The sequence below is a fragment of the Pagrus major genome, chromosome 11, assembly GCF_040436345.1.
Source record: "Pagrus major chromosome 11, Pma_NU_1.0".
In the NCBI taxonomy this organism is placed as follows: domain Eukaryota; kingdom Metazoa; phylum Chordata; class Actinopteri; order Spariformes; family Sparidae; genus Pagrus; species Pagrus major.
Genome location: NC_133225.1, coordinates 32,891,379 through 32,915,849, shown reverse-complemented (window position 1 = coordinate 32,915,849; position 24,471 = coordinate 32,891,379). Strand labels below are relative to the sequence as shown.

Sequence of the window (24,471 nt, the reverse complement as noted above, 5' to 3'; positions counted from 1 at the left end):
CCTCAGTCATCATCTTCCTCCTCCCCTTCTTCTGTGTCCTCCATCTCCTCCTCGGCAGCTTGTTGCTCCTCCAAAGAGTCTTTCAGAGCCTGCTCCTCCTCCAGTGATGGGTCCAGGGCCTCTGTGATTTCTGGTCCACTGGGATATTCTTTCTGTGGTGGTGAGGGGACAGGTGGGCTGTACCCTTCCCCTGCATACTTCAGACCCCATCCAATATATATGTTCTCAAACTTCCTAAATGAAGGGATAGCACATGGTTGTGTACAAATTGCAACATTCATTTAGTGTAAGAAATCAAACACAGGACGTCAGATTATTGTGATCATTTCACCTACTTTCCACAAGCATATGCATATGCCCCAGGCCAGAGGTTAGAGCGCAGCACAGCTACTGCATGCTGAGAGGTGAGAGTGGAGGACATCTTACAGCTCCAGGGAGAGGTGTTGAACATATCTGAAAAACACAAATATGAAGTCATGGTTCATCAACCAAAATAAAATACTGTGCATGCTATTTTATTCATAAACAGCTTCAACAATATACTGCAGCATACTGCATAATACACACAGCTATTTGAGACTGTGGTCTGAGTTGATGATGGTTGACCTTTTTTTAAAGGCCCTTATGCACCAGGCTGACAGTTGACAGGTCGCGCAATCAGAGAGCATTTGTGGTCCTAGTTCAGTGTCCCACACAGTTGGCACCAGTCGACCCTTGTTGGTGGCTTTTTCTGTTGACTGACATGTATAATTGGTAGCGGAGCCTGTCATTGTGAGAAATAACTCTGACTGAAGAAAGTCAGTGAACAAACAGAGAAACGGAAAGAGAAAGGGAAAACCCCCTGAGCCTGTTGCTGTAGTATCCATAATGTCATCCATTTAGAGCAGTTTCTTCCTATTTTTTGCCTCCTCCTCTCCACCAGATCCACTTGCATTTTTTAATCAGACATGTTCTTGATAAGAAGCAGCGAGAGTGGTGTCAAAAAATGCTGCTTTATCAGAACAACAGTTTGTATATCCACAGTTCTGAGTCTTTTGGTTTCCCATTTTGTATGGCTAATACAGACATGAAGAGTTATTCTTCTCATGCACTCCTGTCAGCTGGAGTCTTTGTCCGAGCGCAGCTTTTTGACGGTGACACAAGCGTCGTGAGGCCACAGAACAGTCTGCCTTTGTCGCCACTAGTTCTCTGATATCGGTTGGATGTGTCTGGGCCGTTAAACTTGCCATGTGCCCAATGTGTGAGAATTGAGCATGGTTACCAGAGAAATGACGTAGGAAAGTAGGAGCTACTTTAATTAGTATGAGTTCCCTAAATTACAGACCATCACCAGCACAGAACAGATTGATGAACAGGGAGATGAACAAAATGAAGAGAAATTATCTTGGAACAACATGACCTTATAGGAGCCAAATTCATCTTTATAGGTGTAGTGTAAAGTTTATATTTATTACCCCTTTAGATATTCAAATAGTGTTATAGGTGTTTTATATTTCAGTGTGTAGTTGTAACATGAAGCCTGGGTCTAGTCTCCTTTCTTTGTTTTTTCTCATTTTCTCTTTTTAATTTCTTTGAAAGTTTTGAAAAAATTACATTTATTCAAAATTGTATTTTTAAATCAGGAAACTATTCAGGACACTACTGTACTGCATTTGCATGTCACTATCAAAACAGTGTAGGTTTTAGTCCATGGACTGAGACTGAATTTAGCCACACCTCCACACTTCAGGAAGATCAGGAAGTATGTCTGTCCCTCTCTCTCAGAGCCGCATGGTGAGTAGGTAAGTCCCATCATTTATTTATTTTTCAAATGATTTTGTTTGGCCTTTTCATGACTTTATTAGTATAGATAGGACAGTATGGAGAGATGAACATGAGCTACCAGGGCACCACTGGTCCCATAATTTTGAAGTAATTGTGCTCGATATCTGAAAACCAGTATGTAATTTTAAGGAATGTCAATACCCAAAACCTGTTTTTGCCATTAAGGAAACCTTTTTGGGTGTTATTGGAGAAAATTTCATTTTAGAGCGTGTACCTCTGACCAGTGATGTGCTAGCTAACCTGTGCTAACAGGGTCAAAATGATCAAAGTTTGTCACGATTGAAATTAAGTTTCGGTTGTGACATGATTCTTTTGGTAGTAACAAATGAGAATGCTAAAACCTTCATTTTGGGGAAAAAAACAAAAAATGTGCAGTGATGCAAATCAGAAACATTTTATTATAAACTCCTTGTCAATTAAAATTCTATAATGTGACGTGGTTTGAATACCAGCTGAAAATAACCCTTAAGGTGCAGTCTACATTTATAGCGTTGGGTGTGTTTGGTTCAATTTACAATAAATCTAATGAATCCTTAATTTTGAAATCAGTATGATCAATTTTATGCTGTTTATGAACAAGGGTTGGGTTCAAAATACACTGAATCTCATAAATTATACTTCAAAAAATTGTAAGCATTATTGATCTACCTATGACAAATTTTGGAAAAAGAAAAATCTTCCAAAATGTTATAAAAATACAATATGACAATTACTAAAACAGTGTATCTTGGATATTATACAATTTACATGCATAAAAAGTTTGGGGGTACACATGTCTTTCAAGATTTTTCCAATTCAGATTTTTTATGAATTCTGTAGATTGGTCCATATTAAAGGAGGGGGTGAGAGTGCAGGTGGCTGAGGTGTAGCATTAACACACAACACCCTTTTGTCAGTTTATCAGCTTGAGTTTGAGATCCCTTTTTGTTTTTGTTTCTGTTATATCAAGCCATTGGGGCTATTGTGTGGAGCCTCATTTACTCTCCTCCTCCTTTGTCTGGACGCAACTGGGGGTGTGTCTGACTGCCTACATCATACCTGGACCCTCAGGGAAAGGCCTCTGGAGGACTGATTCAACAACCTTCAAAGCTTCATTATCCCGATTGAGCCAATAAACAAAATTTATGAGATTAATGAAAACGCACTATATTGTTTTATATTGCTAACCATTCCCACTACTTCAAAATACAGTCTGCCTTATTTGGCTGCATACTGAGATCAGGGTGGGTGGATAGCAGCCTGTAAAATATGGTGGTGTTACAGGTTGTTAGAAGGACCAGAGGCACTTATTTTGACAGGGCAGCAACACTTGATCTTGATGGGCGAAGAAAGAGCGGTCTGAAAGCAACTTTACCGACTTATATTTGCTGTTTCTTTCTAAATTCTTGTGCAAACTTTGTATCCCCTCCTCACTTCTCTTATCCGGATTTTGGCTGCGGGACAGTCAGTGAAAACTGACAGGAAAAGTCAAAGTCTGACCTGCATCTTGGGAGAGGGGCGTGAGCAGAGGGGGTCCAACTTCTGGCTCTGGCTCATCAGGCTCCTCTTCCTTCTCCTCAACTTCTCCTTCCTCATTGGAGTCTTCTCCTGGTCTCACAGCCAGGTTCACCCAAGTACAGCAGCCCTAAAAAAGTGCATATGCACACATGAAACAAGCACATGTACGAATGATCTCAGAAAATGGTCAGTGCACCTGCTTTGATCACATTTGTACCTGCTTGAGGATGTGCTGAACGTGATGCACCCAGGTGGACAAAGACTCCACCATCTTAGCAACTGGAATGCCCTCAAAATCAGGATTCACTTCGTAGCTGTCCCGGGGTGCATCGTCTTCTTCCTCACCTTCCTCTTCCCCAGCCTGGAAGAAGCCCTGGGGGCTGACCTGGGTGCCGGCAGAGATCCGAGCAATCTGTGCTCTCAGATAGTTGGCTTCATTCCCAGGAAAAGGTGGGTAGCTCACAATTGGGGTATCCAGTCTGCCTGTGAAGAATTTACGGATTTGGCGAGCAACAGTGATCTGTGCCGGACTGACTGATGGGAGCTTCACCCAAGGAAGACCAGGCTCTTGGCACACATAGTAAACAAACTTGTTAGCACCTGTTCCTCTGGCCTCCTTTGGCACCACTGGTGGGGGTTTATAGGTCGACTGAGGAATTGGATCTGTCTGAAAACAAAGCAACAGGACCAGACCAATTTATTTCACTTCTTTACCTTCAGCAGATTACAGTGACAGCTTTCTCTTTTTTTACATTTTCAAAAGACTTCATTCAAATAATTATATATATATATATATATATATGCAGGGGGCTTGTTTTGCTGACTGAATAATACAGTGGAAATTAACATTATTCTGAGTTTATCAAGAACTAAACAGGTAGGAGGAAGTGGTGACTTTGCATTAACAGCTAATAAAAACAGGGAGGCTTCAGTTCTTCTTAAATATGATCAAATATACAAAGAGGAACATTTGATCAAGGGCCTCTCTCTGCAGTTTTGGTAAATAAAGATTCTGTACACTGAACACTTTCCACCTCCTCACCTCATTCTCAGTCAGATGGGTCTCAGAATTCATCCCCTCTTCATCAGCTGCTTCCTCATCAGTGCTCTGCTCTTCATCTTCCTCTCCCTCTCTGTACTCAGCTTCAGCAACGATGTAGCTTGTCTCTATTCCCAGAATCTTCCCCCACAGGCGGCAGCGAATCAGTGCCTGTGACTCAACGAGCTGCTTGAGTGCAAGGAAGACTCTCTGCATCTCCTCTCTGCCCAGACCCACGCCAGCCTGCTCCAGGTAAAAGCCAGTCTCACTTACATTAGGAAGAGGTGTTTCCACCTGATGAAGACCAATAAACAGTGTTACATTATGCATATTAAGCTCCAGTGTTTCCCACACATAGGTATGTTCACGATCGCCTATGTACTGTATATTTGGTGACCCATTTTAGCATTTTTTACTAATTTTTTAAATCTGTTTGAGAGAACGACACCATCAGGGATTAACTAGTGGACAATCTGCCCTCGCTCTTCCCCTCCCGTCTACTGTCACTCACACATGCTGCATGTCAGTCAGTAGCATGCGTCCTGTAAACGTACTGATTGTGATGTTTAATGTAGGCCTGTTGATCCCGTTGTTTAGTAAATGCTTGTAAGTGCACCTGGTTACAATGTCATTTGGTACCATGTTGATTTTGATAGTTTTTACATAATGAATGCACGGCTCACATATTGTAGTGAAAAGGAATCAGGAGTGAAAAGATCCTAAAATCTTCTGAACTCTACATCAGTGAAACAGCACAGACCCTGGAAAAAAGACTGAATGAACATGGGAAAAAGACAACATCATCTGTATATGAACACCATACCAAAACATCTCACAGCACTACTGGGTGGAGGTCAAACATCATGGACGAGCAGTCAGTCTATCTGTTTCATTCCTCATACCTCCCCTGCCCTCTTGTCTCCTGTGTTTTCGCTGTTTGTTAACACTCTGGGTACTTTGTGTGGTTACCTCCTTCCCCCTCCTGGAATTCTGTAGCTGGAGTCCCTGCTGATCATTACCTTATCAAGCTGCGGCAGTGTATCAACTCTGGCTCTCTACTCAGTCTCCGCCATTTTGTTTGGTCATGTACACTGGATAACTTCTAGTTTCTGCTCCTGGTGTTTGCTTGTTCTAACATTGTTCTCCTGTGTGTGATCAATGTGCCAGGCTGCCCAATCTCCACCACCACTCTTGTCTCCACCCTGCCTGCCAACTTGCCTCTGGATCGTCTCCATTTCCCCCTCATCTGCTGGATCACTTCATGTGCCACTGTCTCCCCCCCTAAAACTGTACACATTAAAGTGTGTTTACAGGTCTTGGGGAGTACTACTCCATATGTGAAAAAGTAGAATAAAGCATTTTGTGGCTGCAGAGGAAGCTGCATGTAATGTGTAATTCTTTCTATACTTGATAAATGATAAATTAAATCCAGTCACATATCAAAAACCATCTCAGTGAACACAGGTTCACCCCAGGGTTGGTCCTGAGCCTATGTTATTCACCCTGCTGACATGACTACACTGCCAGATTCAATACCAATTACATCATTAAATTTGCTGACGGAGGTGGAGCAGATAACAGCGTGGTGCAGATCCCACAATCTCTCCCTCAATATAGAAAAAACAAAAGAGATGGTGATCAACCTCAGTAGGTCCAGAAGGCATCATCAGGTGAATGTGACAAGTGTTGTAAAGTTCATTGGGCATTCAGTAGACTGGAAAAGCACTGTATAAATGCAAGTCCATTTACCATTTACAGGAACACCACAGAAAACATCATCTCCCTATGGCCACACCTCCTGGTTAAGCAACTACAAGGCATCCGATGGATGGATGGATGGATGTTTTGTTGTCCTTTTACAAGGAAATTTGTTACTACAGTCTGTACAGAGCCTCCATACATAGATACATAAATACAGTAAACATCCATAGCACATATACATGAAAGACATCCATACAGGACACATCTACCCACATATACAGCACATACACACAACAGCTACTGGGGTGTTCTGTTTAGAGTTGCTATGGTAGACGGGACAAAGCTCCTGCCGAAACGTTCTGGTGGGGGGGCCCAGGGTCAAGTGTTATGGTGAGTGCTCTACAGTTGAGGTCAGAAAGGTTGAGTGTGGGAAGGCCAATAATTTTGGAGGCACTGTTTGTGATGCATGTGAGTTTGACGGGCTGGTACAGTCATTGGTGTAAAGGCTGTACAGGGACTGGCTCAGGGCACAACCTTGTGGGGCTCTGGTGTTGAAGGTTGAAGATGTTACAGTGTCCAATCTGACAGCTTTTTGCTGTCTGTCTCTGAGGAAGCTGCGCACCCAGTGAATGGGGAACGGGGGTTGCGCTGAGATGGGGGAGTTTTCTGATCATCTGGTGGCACTGAATATTGTTGAAGTTGACGGGTGATTCTAGGTGTTGCAGGAGGGAGTGAAGGAGGCATGCCACAGCATCCTCAGTCCCCCTTTTGGCCTTATAGGTGAACTGATAGGAATCCAATTATGGTCATTTGGCAGGATGATGTTGAGAATCAGTTTTTCCAGGCATTTCATGACTATTAAGGTGAGTGCACCTGGCCGGAAATTATTAGGTTCTGAGGGGTGGGGTTTCTTGGGCACTGGTATGAAAGTGAATGTTTTCTATAGGGTGGGCACTGAAGCAGGCCTGTAGGTGTACCAGAAGATGGAGTTGAGAATGGGAGAAAGCTCTATGGCACAGTTCTTGAGCACCCAAGCCAAGATACCATCTGGTCCCAGAGCCTTGCCTAGTTAGCACCGGCTCAGCTGCCGGCGCATGTCCTCCACTGCGAATGGAGCAAGGTGTGGTGGTTCCAGGATGGGTGTGGTTTCCAGTAGTGCCTCACATTCTTCTGAAGTTTACGGTGTCAAATTGTATGTAGAAGATGTTCACGTATTCAGCAAATGGAGCAGGGTCAGTTATTGCCGATAACTTGGGGTTTGGGTAATATCCAGTGAGTGTTCTTACTTTTTCAAAGGCTTGTTTAGTGTTCATGGTGTTGAATTCCTGTGCAAGTTTCTCTTTGTATTTGAGTTTGGCCTTGATGATGTCATTCTTTATTTGATGGTTTATGATCTTGAGGGGAACCCACTCCTGCTGCTGAAAGGTTTTCTGTTTTTGCCTTGCTTAATATGTTGAGTGATCAAGGGTTTGGAGCTAGGATATTTCTTGAAAGTCTTTACTAGAATGGTTGTAGCAGTGCAGAACTTAATATAGTCTGTGACCCCCTCTTCCCTTTCTGCTGGAGATTTTCTGTCAGTGCTGCGTTGGCAGAGCCTCCAGTATCATCAAGGACCCTCTTGCACCCTTCCCACAGTTTGTTCTCCCTCCTGCCGTCAGGGAGGAGTTACACAAGTACGCAACGAAATGACAAGAAATTGAATCTTGAATCAGTGGCTAAGTTGCTGGATTCATTATGGACAGTTTAAAAACAAAAAAAACAGAGAGCTCATCGTTTTAATTCCACACATTATTCTTCCTTTTGGTACAACCCTCCTGTTCTCAAGCCAGGTCCCGACAGACTGGGCCCCAAACAGTCAACAAAATGCTGTTCAAATAACAGTGATATGTGACCTGGCTTCATGAGATTTACAAAAAAACAGGTAAGCCAAAATGCCTATATGCCCTGTCACCAACAAATCAAGACAAATGTGCAGTGTAGGTGTATGTAGGTAGTACCAGTTCCTCCTCTCTGTCAGCGTCTTCTGGCCGAGAAAACAGCAGGAGCTGCTGCTCAGCCAGCAGCTCAGCAGCTGTAGTCTGTGGAAGGTCTCGCAGGGTGCTCTGCTTGCCTTCAAATATAGCCCGCTTCACATCAAGGCTCATATCCTCTATTACATCCACCACATTCTGTGGCTGCTCATCCATCACTTTCATCAGCAATCGAGTGAGGTGTTCATAGCTGGAACATTACAGAGCAATGTCAGTCAAGTGTTCCTGAACATCTATTTGTGATCATTTTACATATTAGAACACACTGTAGGTCAAATTTATGATGGTACAGAACACAGGCATCATCCTTAGAGGGTGGTAGCATAGGATTATTCTGTCTTGTATTACTATTGGTTGTGAATGCTGGAGGCTCAATTAGGACTATTATGCTTCTATTCAGAATTTGGTATCATTATTAATATTCAGAAATATGCAATATTCAGTGTTTTCTTAAAAATGTTCCCCATTACAATGAATGGTGGAATGTTCCAAAAATCCCACATTTTCACACTTTCAAAACTAAACAACTCATTAAAGTCGTGGCAATACTTAAACCCCTGAAACTCACAATTCATCAAGTAGGGAAAGTCAAAATGCAAAACACAGATAAGTAGCTCCATCTACACACCTGACTTCTTCTGAATACAGCTTGTTTCCAAGCACTGTTATTTTAATGAGATGGAATGCTCCACTGTGCAAGTTGATGTGATTGGTTCCTCAGGTTTGTGACATATGAAACCCTGGCTATCTGAATCAGTTTTTCTGTCCTTGGCACACTGCAGTTCTGAAGCAGAAATGCTCAGCCATAAGGTTGGCGGGTTATTTTGATCACCGTCTCGTATAAAATAAAAAAACACCATTTGGAGGTTTACAAGGTTAAAAACTTGATTTTCATTGGAGATTGTCTGTAAGGCTGTCAGCTAGAAACTCCATACAAACTCGGAAATGTTTCACATCATGTCTACATTTAAGATACCATTTCAACTTTCACATCCCATTATTAATGTTTTTGAAAATATTAAACTGTCTTTGAAGCTAAGTTATAATGGAAGTCAATTAGAAATCCCATCAAACTCACGCATCATCAAACTCTTCTCAGTCCCTCATACATCCACATAGAAACTCCATTCAAAATTTGAAACGTTGCCAAAGATTCAGATTTTCTATTGATTCAACTTTTTCATATCATTCAAATTGGCTTTTGGTTTGGTGGGCTCAGCAGTGACAGGAGTGCTGACCAATTGACACACTAAGTTCCATTTAACTGAGAGGAAAATATCTGGAGGCATGCAAACACATCCACTTTTCTTAACTACCACATTTTTGACAAGACACACACAAAAATCTCACAGTGTGCTCAGTCGACTCTAATAGTTTATACCACATCATCAAAAAGTTACCACTACCAACTTAGATACCATCACCATGGCAACCTCTGATTACAGCTGAATTTTTTTTGGAATGTTTGGTCAGATTCAACAAGTTTGCCATGCTTTCAAACAGACAATAATCCAGACAGTAGGCATATAGCATGTGTTTCCATAGCAACACAGCTCACATATACCCAGTATTAGTGGTGACTCATTCATATCGCCTACATGCCAGTGTGTTTCACATGTGGACTGTGAACTGATTGGAGCTACACAATTAATCAAAATATTATTGAAATTGCAATATGACCAAGAGGAGCATCGGAAACCCTAGAAGCTACAGTATTTGGACTAAGGGAAACTGTGTGACATGTTTGTTTGGTACAGATCCCAGCAACTGTCACATCATGACTTGAAAATTATGACGCAAAAATGATAATTTCCAGTTATTGTGGATCATATCGCAATCTGTCAAATTATTAAAAATGTTCATACTCCTTCAGGTGCGACTTCAAGTCAGTGACAGCCAGCAGCTCACTGTGGCATCACATTCTCAACAAACTATGTTTTTTATTTTAGTATTCCAAATTTTTCTCATTAATTTCTAATTGGCTTCCACTATAACTAAGCTTAAAAACAAGTTTAATATTTATGAAATGTTTTAATTGGAATTGAAAGTTGAATAGTAGCTTAAAAGTTGACAAGATGTGAAACCCAAAAAAACCAAACAATTGGCGTCAGCTTTTCAGAACTTGCCTTCTCTGGTTCTAATCATTATTACCTGGTAGCCTTTTATAACTGCATGCTGACAGTAAGAAGCATTATTTGTGTGTTCATGTTGTAAACCAGAACAAAGTGGTGAAAAAAGGGAGCAGTGACATGTTGGGATTCATGAAGTGAGCAGAGGAGGGAATTAAGCTGCTACTTGGGCTCTATGACTGATACAAACTCTACCACTCCACCACATCGCTGACGTTATTACTAACAGCTTCTTATCATGAGTTTGGTAACTGGCTGCTCTTCAGTTTACACCGAGCAGGCCCGCTAACAGGAGCCTGCGGCCATGAGCTAACACACAACGTTATCACGTTACCATGTCGCGTTACTTACACGTTCAGGTTGCTCTTCGTGCTGCTCTTTAACAGGAAAGCCTTGAACGAAGCTGCGGACTTAAGTCTCTCTTCACATTTGTCCTGGTTTCCGTCCGAAGGCTCCATCGTTCTTCAGCTCCGTTTATATATTTCTTATATGATTCTGTCGGATTTGTTTTTCTTTCACTCACTGTCGGACAGAGATAAAGGCAGAGCGGGAGCTACACTATGGCCAAAGACGTTAAAACTTCGAGTTAGCTAGCGTTCAGAATGTATGAACAGTGTCACCGGAAACAGTGGCAGCGTCGACCCAAACTTTACCGGTTGCTATGGTTACTGTAACAGAATGGTTGCTAGGGCCCCCGAGAGGAATATTACATCAAAAATACGACGTTGATATCAACAACAACAACAACAACAATAATAATAATAATAATAATAATTATGATGATAATGATTATTATTATCTCGATATCAACGTGCTAGTATTATTATTAGTAGTAGTTTTAGTATTATTGTGAGTCTTAACAAAATATAAACAGAAGATTTATTGTTATGCTCATAATTTCACAAAATAAAATGTAAGACATAAAAGTTGATATAAGCTTGAAATATTTGTTTAAATGACATTGAAACAGTAGGGGAGAACAGGGTAAAGTGAGCCAGTGGGTACCCCACCCCATCAGTCTGTCAACTGTTTAAGTACACTGCCACATTTCTGTCAGTACTGCCAGATCAGATCAGGTGTTTAGGTACAGTTACCATGGGTTACGTAGGGTTTAAACAGTACTCTACCAAAAGAACTTGGGTGGAAATGCACCTTTTGTCACCAGCAACTTGGGTTCCGTCCAATCACAAACACTGTGTTGTCCCACCTTTTCCATGATCTGAATTGTTGTTATGTTTTGTGAAATGTTGATGTGTTTTCGACCTCATCCTGACTGTCACAATAATCTTAATAGAATGATAGCTTTCATTCCGCCTACTCTTGAGACCTTATGGAAACAAAGTCATGCCCATGACCCCTGAAGGCGGAAATTACCGCACTTTAAAAGCGGGGATAACATCCAGCTTGTCCTCCTTAGCTTTCTCGCCTCAGAGACCAGGTACAGGTAGGAAATTAAGACCAGGTTAAGTTTTGAAATTGATTTATTTGTTCACCAGTAGCCACTCGCAAGCCCTCCCTCCGGTTGTACAGCAGGACTACCAGGACACCTACAGGGCTGTGGCACAGGAGGACAGAACAGGCACTCGTATGATCAGTCGATGTCTGGTGTTAATGGGTTGACGTGTTTTTCTTGCGGTTGGTTTGTAAAAGCAAACAGCCAGCGGCGGAGACACAGCAGATTGTGAGTTGTAGTTTCCCTGCTGGTAAACACACCATCAATTTGGCTGTCACAGCTGTAGTGTCTCTGGTCTTTGTGTTTCTCGTGACCGTCTTGGTTTGAGTCATCCTATTAAGACTTTGGTGACGGTCAGAGTGAGGTCGAAAAAGATTCTAAGTTATGGATGTAACAATAGATCTGTGAGACAGAAGGATGGCTGCCACTATTCTTGTCGCTTGGAGCTCTCTGAGGTGTTCAAGGTAAGAGGGCGAGCTGGAAGTTATCCCATTTTTATAGCGTGCCCCCTGGGGTAACGGGCATGACTTTGTTTACATACAGACATACAGGAGGAATGAAGGCTATCATTATATTAAGACCATAGTAACCATAGTGACATTAGTTTTATTCATAACTTATGTTGTGTTTTGTGAAATATTTTCATGATTTGTGAATGTTTTTGTGCAATTTTGTGGTTTTGTGAAATGCCATGTTTTGTTAATTGTTGTTGAATTCTTCAAACTGTCGTGTTTTATGAAATGTGTTTCATGAAAAGGCTTTTTAGCCTGTTTTTGACAGGACAGCATAGAGAGTGACAGGAAATGGGGGAGAGAGAAGGGGGAAGACCTGCAGCAAAGGGCCAAGGGTCAGATATGAACTTGGGCCACTGCTGAGGACTCGGCCTCCAGTACACGGTGGCCCATTCTACCAGTTACGCTATACGTGTGCCGACTGCACATCGTGAATGAGTTATAGCCATTTTCCTGGGAAGCCCTGCCTTTTGCAAACTTTGTTGGTTGATGACCATGCATTTTGACCAGTCTTGCTCATTGGTAATAGAAATGTGTGTCTCAGTTAATTACAAAGCTGCCAATTGGGCTCAAGTTTCTTGGGAAGCATTAGCACATCATTTCCAATTATTGGGCGAAGTTTTATGTTTCTTGCTCATTCCAGTTCTCAGCAATTTGAGCTGTGGCATAGGACAAATAATCATAATACACCTGCAAAAACACTGCTGGTGCGCCAGTGCAGGAAAAACACAACAGACCTCAGAGCTTTGGTATGCTGTGAAATACATTGACACTTATCTGCTTGTGACAGGCTTTATTAGCATTGTGTGAATTCATTTGATGAGGGCTAGAATGTAGACCAGCAGTCATTCATCTATATGTAAATGTACTGCATTACAGGTTTAAAGATCCCACCCACACATGTATTAAAGCAAACAAAAAATAATTAAAAAGTTATAATAAATATAATTATCACATTAAGTTTGATTGCACCAATAGGGATTAACCTTAAAGGCTCGGTAGGCAGCTTATTTTTGGCAATATTGGGCAAAAACTTCCATAATAACCTTGGGGATAATGTAAATGAAGTGATGTATGAGAAGAGCAGACCTCTGCGCCTCCTCTAGGCTCTGTTTTCAGCCTGCACAGAATCTGCCCCGTGACGGAAGACTTTGACCAATCACAGAGCAGCTGAGAGAGCGAGCCCTGTGATTGGCTGTTCTATTAAAGCAGATGCGTGTTCTACCATGTAAACAGCCAGGTGACAGCGGCTACCGATAACGCATTGTCGGAAGTTGCTAATACGTTAGCCTTCTGCTAACCGTAGCCAAAGGCATATAGCTGCTGCTAGTACAAGGTCAAGTTTATGTTGCTACGTTAGAGTCCCGAATCATACTATTCCACCTCAAACATCTTCACATGCCTACAAGTTTGCTAAGAGTGACAGTAAATTCCCTTCTATAATTTTAACAATCGCAGTCATGATCGGGACGATTGAAATGGGTGACGCGTAAGCATACTCATACAGGTTACCCATTTCAGTCACCCCGACCGTACGTGTATGAAGCACATGCATCAGATGCCCGTGCTCGTCTGGTGGGAGGAGCTCGGGTCAGAGCTGAGGAGATGAGACCCATGTAGACTCAACGATCACCTTTTTTCTAGGATTCCTGCTTACCGAGCCTTTAAACTGATTAAATCATGGTTCAAATTTAAATTCTGTTGCACCAAACTTTTAAACTAGCTTAAAATTAGGAAACATTTAAATTTAAACCTCTCTTTAAACCTCTGTTTAGTTTTTTCTCTAAACCTAGATTAAATTAAATTCAATTAAATTTAAAGTTTAAACTGTGATCCAGTATTAACTTTAAACTCACAGTGGAGGAGGTTTAACTTTTAACATGGCTCTTTTTAAAATGAACTGAGCATAAGACTGTCAGACAGGGCAGTGACAGAGATGCAGCTGGTTCATTAATAGGACATTTCCACATGTGCTAGCTTGGCTTGACTTTATATTATTATTATTATTATAATTATTATTATATCTCCGTGACAACAGGGCTTCGTGCTTCAGGTTGTCTCTTTACCTAATGAGCTGTTGTCTTGAGTAGAAGACATTTAAAAGCAGCGGTCAGAGGAGCGGCTGTATTATCCAAGAATCTGCGCTAACAAAGCTCCGCTAATTCAGTAAAAGGCACATTTTATTTCCTATAAATTCTTCACAATGAGCCCTATGTCAGTCTGTCATTTAAAAGCTTTTATTATAAAGCAGCTAAATTTGGAAATGTTGGTTTTCACCAGCAGTAACTTTACATGACTCCTGAAGCAGCTGAAAACCAGCATGATGTAACTAAAAGTTAAGCTAAGATTTTAGCTAACTAGCATACAACGGGACCTTTTATTGAGAAATACATAGCAGCTGAAAATAAACAGTTTAAAATCCTTAAATCCTTTGAAAGGTATCTATTCACCATATAGAATATATATAAGAATATATGAATATGCCAATATATGATATAAATATATGCCAATATGAGAAGTCCATTCTCAGTCTATGTGCACTGGAGGCTTCAAGTTTTTCACATCACACTCGTGTTTGCTGAATACTGGACCATGATTGGTTTCCAAACTACAGTGCCCAGCCCAAAAAAGTCACACACTCTAATATTTAGCTGGACCACCTTTAGCTTTGTTTACTGCACATATTCGCCGTGGCATCGTTTTGATTAGCTTATGCAATGTCACAACATTTATTTCCGTCCATAGTTGCATTAATTTTTCAACAAGATGTTGTATTGATGGTTGGAGAGTCGGGCCGCTGCGTAAAGTCTTCTCCAGCACATCCCAAAGATTCTCAATGGGGTTAAGGTCTGGACTCAATCCATGTGTGAAAATGATGTCTCATGTTCCCTGAACCACTCTTTCACAATTTGAGCCTGATGAATCATTGCGTTGTCATCTTGGAATATGCCCGTGCCATCAGGGAAGAAAAAATCCATGGAAAAACCTGGTCATTCAGTATATTCAGGTTGTCAGCTGACCTCATGTTTTGGGCTCATAACGTTGCTGAACCGAGACCTGACCAACCGAATCGACCCAGATCATAACACTGCCCCCACAGGCTTGTATGGTAAACACTAGGCATGTTGGGTGCATCACTTCATCTGCCTCTCTTCTTACACCTTACCCTTCCCCAGCAAATTGAAGCTTTTTTCTCAGATTAGCCTCACTGATAAGTGGTGTTCTTAAGGCTACACAGCTGTTTAGTCCAAATCACTTGAGTTCTCTTCACATTGTGTGTGTGGAAATGCTCTATCACTATTAAACATAATCGTGAGTTCTACTGTAATACTCATACACTGAGGACCGCAACTGTGACAGGTGTGACAGTGCTACCAGAAATTCCAAGGTTTTCATGAAGACAAAAAACCATCATGTTCATATAAAGACCTGAAGCAGCTACATACAGCAGCATAAATCACCTTTCCAATGTCCATCATTACACTAGTGTTTCTGCTTGTATGTTAGTCAGAATACACTGCTCCTATGATGCTGTTCTTTCAAAGGATATTTTTTCATTTAGTGTTTTGATGATAGTGGTGGAGCGTGCAAACACGTGGCTCCAAACCTAGAATGATTCCTTTCATTTTGTTCTTCACAGACACATATGGATTGTGTTGTTGCTTCACCCATTCATCAGGCTTTCAGGCTTTTCCTTTGTGGTGTCATCTGTCTCTTGGTATATGAACAAAACTTTATCTTTGACATTGATATGATCAGTTTCCCCTGATAATTTTAAAAAAACCTGCATGTGATTGCAAATAAAAATCTTTACAACACTGCTGCTCAGAGAACTTGAGCTGTAGGAATGAAAGGATAACGAGGCTCATTGGAGATCACAGCACATAAAATGTACACGGCATGATTTTAATTTTACATACAGCACACACCTGCTTATAAATGATGAAAGATACAGATTTAAATTATAACCTGTGTTAGGCATTAATGTTAGTCTTACTACAATTGTACACTGTCAATCTCTGTGGCAGATTACAGAATGGAATGAACTTTCCCTACATTGAGGGCTGTGTACTACCCAACACACTGTAAACCCACAACCGAGAAGTCTCTTGATATTTGGCTTGTCTAAATTAGTTACACCAAAATGTACATCAGGCCTGATAAAGTACAGTGCAGCCTGGACCTGAACCAATGCAGCTCCAGTCGAAGAAATAGTCCTGCAGACGTAAAGTCCTTCAACTGAAATGATCACATTGGCCCATCAGGCCTTTAACCCAGATTGACCAGACAACGTGATCCAGATGGAGGTGCTGTAGCTTCCACTTAGCTCCAAATGAGTACAGAAAAGAAATACGTGGCCGAGAGGACAATAATTTAAAAAACACATCTGCACTGAGCTGTTATATGCTCTACATATACAGACACAATATGCTGTGTTACTGTCTATTGTCATTGGCTCTGTATTTTTGCTGTATCTGATGCAGTAGTATCTTGGCGAGGGGACGCACATAGACGCACAAGAATCTGCTACTCCCCGTCCCCCTTTACAACAGCAACCACACCCAAATCTAAGAGCTCTCTCCTGCAGCTCACCACTCTTGTCACGTTTGTTTGGGATATTACAGTTTCAGTTTTAATTTGATGTGCTGAGTATACTGTATACTGTCAAGCTTCATCCCAGAGGACTCTACAGTTTTATTTACATAGCACTGAGTTGTCCAACTGTGTTTGCTATATAAGGTAATACAATAGAACAGAGTAGAAGTGCTAAAAGAGATGTGAGTGAAGGCCCCTTTGGTTGTGACGCTGATGTTTAACCCTGTAACCTGACCAGTCCGTCTGCATACTGGAACTGGTCACTGTTTTCATACTCCAGCATGTCAAGAGCGACTTCACAGCTCTCCTTGACAACACGTTCTTCGTCTCCACGGTAACGCTGCAGCACAGCGAGACACTCCTCTTTGCCTATGGAGCCAAGAGCCTCTGCCGCTTCGTGTCGGACCATGGGGTTCTCGCCGGAACGCTCCAGAGCTGCACTCAAGGCTGGGACCGCTGCCGGGTGCTGCATCTGACCCAGGACATAGCCAATCTCATGACGGAACAGAGCACTGGAGCACTGCAGGCCTGGAGACAAAGATGGTAAAATATGTCTAGCATTGCTAACATCACAGGGCTGCTTCACTGAGAAATAGACTGCATTTCATTTCCTATTTCCATCATAATTCTAGTGCAGTCAAAGTTGAGCTCCTGGGAGGCAGTGGGAGGAACTGAAATATTTCTGGTGGTCCAGGACCATAATGCTTCATATGATGGGATTAATTTAATCTGAGGACAAACCATGAAAATGACAACAGATCTTCAGTTACAGTTGTGTGGTTTTCTAACAACTGCAGTGATACACTGAAAAAACAGGAAGTTACAGTGTTGTATCCTACCATCTGCCAGTGCCAGCACAGCCTCCTCGTTGCCAATGTTACGCAGGGCAAACATGGCTCTGTAGCGTTCAAAGAGCGGCAGACTCTCATCGAGCAGGATGATGCGCAGCTCTGACACACTCTTCTTCACTGCTGGAGGGGCTGGGTCTATAGAACAGTAGGGGTTCTTATCTGTACTGGCATCATCCAGCTGTTTCTCTCCTCCACTCTGCAGCCACTCCAATCGACGGACAGCCAGCTGACATGTCTCTGCAACCTGCAGGGAAGCAGGGGCGTTGGAGGGGTGAGGGTGGAAAGAAGAAATAGGTTTTAGTACAGCAATAGAATTACTTGTTTTTGTATCAAAATTGTGATTTGAGATTAAGTTTTCTCTCATGCTTGGAAATCTAATTAGAAAATTAAAATTACATCTCAGTTGACACTGTCTGGATTACAAGAGAGTAGCTAGGACCCCAGCAAAGTTTTAGAAATATGTAAAATATTTCCATTTTTAAAATGTGGTGAGCTCCGTCAAAGAAGGTTTCTTCAGTGAAGGAACAGGACTCTTCATCAGCCTTCAGCACTACCAAATCTTTCATTTTTACTATCTCCTATATCCTTATCTGTCACTACGGTAGAGTGGAAGTCGTGTGACTCGAGCACCACTTGGCGATGCCTCAGCCTGCTCTTTGATCCACACTCTTCACATACACCTTGTATAATTTGCTTGTATCAGATATTCTGTCAATTAAATTAGCAAACTGTGATTTTGTTGTTCTGTTCTGTACATGTGCATTACTTCATGTCTGCCCATCCTGGGAGAAGGATCCCTCCTCTGTGACTCTTACTGGTGTTTCTTCAAACTTTTATTTCCCCCGTTAAAAAGTTGTTTTTTGATCACAACCCTGTGATCAATGGACATCCCACTCTACCTCCTGAGCCACAGCCACCCTATTAGTGGCCTTGATACCACTGCCTTTGTAGTTACAGATCATGCGTTATGATCCTACCTCTATGACAGGATCCTGGCTGTATTCTTTCAGTAGGTCCAGAACCACTGCATCACCAATTGCTCCCAGAGCCTCTCCTGAAGACAGACATACAGTCAGAGTGACAAACAGGCAGAAACAGTGAGAGCCCTGTTGTTTCTAGCTCTCATGCAGCTCAAGTATTTGTATGCTGTGTATTTTGCCAGTATCCGGTACAGATTTGGTTGAAATTTAATCATAACTAAAAATGAACGTCTTGATATCTGAGATACAGGAGTTCAATTTAACTTTGTTTTATAGAAAAAAACTATCAACATTTCAGTTATGACTTGTGGGATCCTACCAGCTCACACATTTTTACTCATTTAATGCCACACAACACATCTGTTTGAGATGGCACTAGCCAGGGGAGAGAGGATGGTGGAACTGGAGTTAAAAGGGCAACACCCAGAGTAGGGGAACCTCAGAAATATGTCAAAACTCCAGCAACAACTGTTGTATATAGAACAACTTTATTGTTGGATCAACACGATTAAGCTCAAAGCCTTTATCAGGGTTATCATACATCACATTAAAAACAACATTTAAATAGGCGAAGTATATAGGTGAAATGTCAGTAATAACATCAGCTAGCTGATCAGCAGATGTTTTTAGTACACGGCCAGGTACTTCATCTGGACCAGCAGCATTATTTATATTCACTCTCAGCAGGATTTTTCTCACATCTGCTGTGGTTACTGACAGTGGCCGGTTCTCTGGAGGTGGAGTAGACTTCACAGCTGAGTCTTTGTTGAGGAGAGGAGAGCAAAGCCAGCATAAAATGTGTTCAGCTCATCCGGCAGCGTGGCCTCACACATGATGGGGGCGCTCCTGTGACATTTTGAATCACCTGCCACATATCTTTAGTGCTGTAGCTGTTGAGGTCCCTCTCCAGTCTCTGCTGATGTCTCCTCTTTTTCTCCTTGATGCAAGCTTTCAGTCTTGCTCTGACGGTGTTGTATGCTTCCTTGTCACCTGACTGAAAGGATAGAGCCCTCACCTCTCCATTCATCCAGGCCTTCTGGTTGGGGAATGACCTTAGTGTCTTTATGATCACCACGTCATCAACACACTTGCTGATATATGATGTCACTGAAGATGTATATTACTCAAGACTGATGTTGTTATCCTGAGTGCCAGCATCTCTGAGCATTTGCCAGTCTGTGCACTCAAAACAGCAAAGTCCTGTACGAAGATTTGCACGAGTTAAAAAAAATATTGACCTCGTGAAATTTTAGTGTGATGCTGTGTCAAGAAAGCCTTTCAGCATTGACATTCACACTGATGACACGACGTTAACGTCGCTGATGTCCCAACATTGAACATTAACAACAATGGAGGAGAGGATAATTGTCACTAATCATGGCTATTTCATTTATATATGACAACACGTCTACTCGTACCAAGACAGGATAAATAAGGAGCTGCTGTGGAGGGAAGTAAGTGAGAAAGTCAAGCTACCTGCGTTAGTTATGTTATGACTTAGATAAGTTATGTGAATATGTCTTAGCACAGCATAGCCCTAATCAATCTGAAAACCGATATTTTTTAGATTTTAGTTTTTCATTTTTGTTATACATGAACACAGAACAAATGGGGGTTAGGGCATCACTGTGTTATCATTAAAAAGTCAAGCAAAATGCGTTTCTTGCAAAAACACAATACTGATTTTTTTCTCGTTTTAACCTTGCAATTATTTTACTCCTTTCGGTGGGATTGTTTATACCATTAACTTTCAAAGACTGTATATAATAGTACTGCATGTATATTAGTCACCATAAACATGTTTCCTGTACCTGTGAACATTCAGTCCCAGCCCTCACAAAACAAACTAAACAAGGTAGAACTGAACTTATTATCTTAAAATAATCGTCCCGAGTTTAAGTCACTTTAACCCTGTTAGGAACTTGAATTATGGGGTATTATTTGTGTTGATGCAGGAGCTCCTTTTTATGCTGCCATTCTCGTTGCTGGGCCACCGGAATTCGGTTCTGTGTAGTAGTAATGTAGTTTTATCACTTCTTGAAGTTATTTGGTCCTGCATAAAAATTGAGTGCCACAGATCTTGTTAAACATAGCTCCAGAACTGAAAAACACACTTATTGGGTCATTTTGACTGTAGATTTTTCCAAAAAGTATTATTTTATACTGATTTTTTATTTCATATTATTGTGAAATAATGTGTATTCAGGTAAAAAACTAAGGTTTTTACCCTGCCCAGACACAGGGAAAAAGGGTGCATTTCGATTAACAACAAACCAAACCATTACAAGCAGTGACTTGTTTCAGAACCCAGTGAATATCCAGCTCAATAGGTATCAGACATATAGAAAACCTTGAAGTCAACACATTACAAATATCCACCTATGAAAACCACTGAATGTAATTTTACAGAATAAGAACCCCAGGAAAGAAAATAGCTATTGTTAAATCAAATGGTTCTGTGAATACGTAAGTCTGTGAATAAGTAAGAGCCTGTGCAGTAGAAAAAGGGCACTGCTCAATATAGTGTGTGTGTGTGTGTGTGTGTGTGTGTGTAAGTTTACCTGCTTCATGCCTGACCATCGGCTCCTGCTGTGTATCTTTGAGTACAGCAGTCAAGGCTGGTATAGCCCGTCTGTCCTGCATCTGTCCCAGGCAGTAGGCCAGCTCATGCTTCAGTAGGGCAGACTTATCAGTGAAGGCCTTACTGATCCATTCGATAGCACCAGCACCTGACACACAGGGTAAGGCTTCAATCAGATCACACAATAGAAGACATTACAGAGATTTCCGGATTGTTTTGGTGGATTAGACCATTTATATTGTTAATAAATTATTTAAATTTAAGGCTTTAGTGTGGTACATTGCAAAAGAATAATGGAGATTTATTGCTCATCCACCTGTAAATCTAAAAATGTATCTGCTGACTGTTTATAATCATATGGATGCTGTTATAAAGTGTTTTGATTGAGTCCTCATCCACCATGCATTGTGGAAAGTGACAAAGAAGTTTTTTGCTCTAAATGACATCACATAATCACCATCAGTAAATAGCGGACCCTGTCTGGCTCTCACTCTGAGGAGGGATGTTGTCTTCCGGGGGGAAGTTCACTGAAGACTTGGTAGGGAGGGCTGACTGACCATTGCCCTGACTTTAACTCTTTAAATTTGGTGAATTTCCCAGAGACAGTAACTACAACAACAAAGTCTTGGAAGACGACAAAGACTTGTGAGTTTCAGTTTTTTGCTCTAAATCACGTCACATAATCATCGTCAGTAAACAGCAGGAGCTGCCTGGCTCTCTGCCTGGCCAGACGCCGTTTTCTGGGCAGAAGTGTGACGAAGAGTTAGTAGGACAGACAGACAGGATGACTGTGACTTTTCCACCTATGAATTCTGTATTATTTTCCTTATACAAGATGCTGAAGACACTGCACCTGCTTTCACGTTACCGTTTGGTCCTGTAACGCTGCTTTGTTGGTTGACGTGTGGGAGATTTCTCTTAAATTGGATTAGTGAAGGGTCTGTTTAGTTGTCACACTGAATGCCATCAGACCGACACACTCCTGTCCCGCCTTGCTGGCTTACCCTCTCACACAGACATCGTCTTGCCTCTGTTACCTCCACTGGCAGGTCAGAGGCTGAGGGAAACTGTCCCCTCATTCCACCCCTGTAACTTTCACACAGATGGCGAAGCGAGTATCCCCACAAGATTCCCGCCTTGAAAAGGCAGTGTGAATGGGGCTCCTCTCTCTCTCCCTCCCTCTCTCTCTTACTCGTTCAGCCTCTCTCTGTGTCTCCCCTGTCTGTATAGTTTGCCTCAGCAGACCTGATACAGTCTATTTGTTGATGATATAATTTCTTACTTTTTATTTTGTCAGTGTTTTGTGGGCATGTTTTACCTCCTAGGTTCTTCAGGGTGAATAAAGCTCGGAACCGCCGGGTCAGGTCAAGTTCTGGGTCCACCAGAACCTGTCCGACTGCTGCCACCTGCTCAACACCAGACATGCTGCTACATTGGGAGACAAACAGATGGATTAGGTTTACTGCATTATGACCCCGTTTCCTGCTTTTATTCATTGTTTATGGTCATATTTAAGAAAATAATCCAAACTTTAGCGTGAACATTTGCTGATTCGCCTCGTCTTAACATTATAATGCATTGATAATATGTGGGTTTTGGACTGTTGGCCAGACAAAACGAGACATTTTTCGACCAAATAATTAAGAAATAATCTGCAGATAGATGATTAACTGCGTGAATCAGGGCTTCATTGAATTGCTGCAAATAAGCCACTACTGAGGAAGAACAACAAGAAGAGGAGAAGTCTTTGGGCCAAGAAACACAAGGAATGGACACTTGACCAGTGGAAATCTGTACTTTGTCTGAGTCCAAATTTGAGATTTTTGGTTCCACCCACCATGTCTTTGTGAGACGCAGCAAAGGTGAGCGGATGGTTTCCACATGTGTGGTTCCCACCGTGAAGCATGGAGGAGGAGGTGTGATGGTGTGGGGTGATTTATTCAAAATTCAAGGCACACATCATTCCTAGTATTACTAAGGAATGTCACATTCAGGTCAGTATACCCATCTGCTGTTGCTTGTTGGGCTTGAGTTTGTTAATGCTTTCAGCATATTTGTTTAGCATGCAGCACCTTTGAGGTTACTCTGTAGAATACTCTGGACAGTATTTGTCATTATCTTGGATTGTTGCAATAATAATAAACGTACATTCACATTTGTATTTGTTAACATTTGAGCAAAACATGTGAGAAGAACGACAGCATTGCCTGTCTGGAAGTCCAACAGTGCGAGAATACAGGACGACACAAACACTGGACTAAAAAAAAGTTCAACAAACGTCAATATGGGTCACAATAAGCTCCCTTCACGGTTGACCTTTAAATCAAGAAAGCACTGAAATGTATAAAAAATAATCACGCCTCGGAGATTTTAACTTCAGATATGTGGATTTCTGATTAGACCTCAGACTTTCCTTTTAATTAATACTTTGAGGTTTTGTTTAGTGCGTTTGTTATTATTGTCATGTCATGGCTAGTCTGTAGTTGGTTACTGTTTGCGCTATATACCGACTGAATATTGTAATGAAGACTTTGATTATAAAAGCTTGTAGGTGGAAAAGAACAAAAAAAACTGCCATCACACCCGCCACGTATCGTTACCCTACAAGGTATCGTTACGTTACCAGCTGTTGTTACGAAAGTCTGACTCGGACCAGGCTAACTGTTAGCTTCCTGTGTTGTAACTTAGCTCACCTATCTCCAGCTTATGGTTAATTTAATGTTAACGATACAGAATTCAAATGCACGAATGCCAACACCCGACAGAGGAGAGCAGAACCTGCCGGTGCCAGGAGCCGTACAGACCTTCAGTGTGGACAGGTTTTGTTCCTCACAGATCCTCACAGATCTCCCCCGGCTCCTGATGCGCTGCAGCTACACGCGGCACAGTGTTCTTCTTCTTCTTTGTCCCTTAATAGCGGTTGGCAAACAGCTTTTATGTGCACTACCGCCACCGTCTGGACTAGAGCATGGCTCAGAACAGTAACTACACACCATATAAGCCCACGTTAAATTCTCCTAGGAATTCCTGTGCTTTCTTAAAACCTAAAACTAGCCCTGAACCCGACATCACCTGAGCTCCTCTGCAATATTTGCCTTACACCTAGCGTTATTTGATTCCTTTGGAGCGTAGCTGTAAGACTTTTCTTTCTCAACTATACCTAGAGCAGATCAAAATCGCATGTTCCACTGTCTCCTGACGTCCACACGTTCACATCTGTAGCATGCTTACTCATCAATCTTAATTTAATGTTCAGACCTGTGCAAACAAACCTCATC

The 24,471-nt window shown here is 41.7% G+C and overlaps 2 protein-coding genes across 3 annotated transcripts; both read right to left on the bottom strand.

Moving 5' to 3' along the window:
* Nucleotides 1-2: 2 nt before the first annotated feature.
* rsph4a (radial spoke head component 4A) lies at nt 3-10,724 on the bottom strand. Its single transcript, XM_073477088.1, has 7 exons — nt 10,572-10,724; nt 8,059-8,281; nt 4,364-4,654; nt 3,539-3,988; nt 3,304-3,448; nt 336-453; nt 3-234 (listed from the first exon to the last, which is right to left on the bottom strand). The coding sequence occupies exons 1-7, from the start codon at nt 10,676-10,678 to the stop codon at nt 3-5; spliced, it is 1,566 nt and encodes a 521-aa protein (XP_073333189.1). The 5' UTR covers nt 10,679-10,724.
* A 5,329-nt stretch (nt 10,725-16,053) lies between these two features.
* On the bottom strand, nt 16,054-24,077 carry dohh (deoxyhypusine hydroxylase/monooxygenase). Of its 2 annotated transcripts, none has more exons than XM_073477228.1 (6): nt 23,998-24,077; nt 22,512-22,621; nt 21,174-21,341; nt 18,610-18,686; nt 17,621-17,876; nt 16,054-17,309 (listed from the first exon to the last, which is right to left on the bottom strand). In XM_073477228.1, the coding sequence occupies exons 2-6, from the start codon at nt 22,615-22,617 to the stop codon at nt 16,999-17,001; spliced, it is 918 nt and encodes a 305-aa protein (XP_073333329.1). In that variant the 5' UTR covers nt 22,618-22,621; nt 23,998-24,077; the 3' UTR covers nt 16,054-16,998. The 2 variants fall into 2 exon arrangements, with proteins under 2 accessions (XP_073333329.1, XP_073333330.1); XM_073477229.1 differs by having other exon boundaries at nt 22,512-22,618; nt 23,998-24,074.
* Between the last annotated feature and the right edge of the window lie 394 nt (nt 24,078-24,471).

What these genes read in the sequence shown, in the direction of transcription:
- dohh (XM_073477228.1), bottom strand. Translation starts at nt 22,617, where the DNA reads ATGTCTGGTGTTGAGCAGGTGGCAGCAGTCGGACAGGTTCTGGTGGAC. An exon ending in CACCCTGAAGAACCTAGGAG is followed by an intron (nt 21,342 to 22,511) that starts GTAAAACATGCC and finishes CCTGTGTGTCAG; the next exon opens with GTGCTGGTGCTATCGAATGG. An exon ending in TGTGCTGGCACTGGCAGATG is followed by an intron (nt 17,310 to 17,620) that starts GTAGGATACAAC and finishes CTTTGTCTCCAG; the next exon opens with GCCTGCAGTGCTCCAGTGCT.
- rsph4a (XM_073477088.1), bottom strand. Translation starts at nt 10,678, where the DNA reads ATGGAGCCTTCGGACGGAAACCAGGACAAATGTGAAGAGAGACTTAAG. An exon ending in CCCATCTGACTGAGAATGAG is followed by an intron (nt 3,989 to 4,363) that starts GTGAGGAGGTGG and finishes CTTTGTTTTCAG; the next exon opens with ACAGATCCAATTCCTCAGTC. An exon ending in TTCAGCACATCCTCAAGCAG is followed by an intron (nt 3,449 to 3,538) that starts GTACAAATGTGA and finishes GCACTTTTTTAG; the next exon opens with GGCTGCTGTACTTGGGTGAA.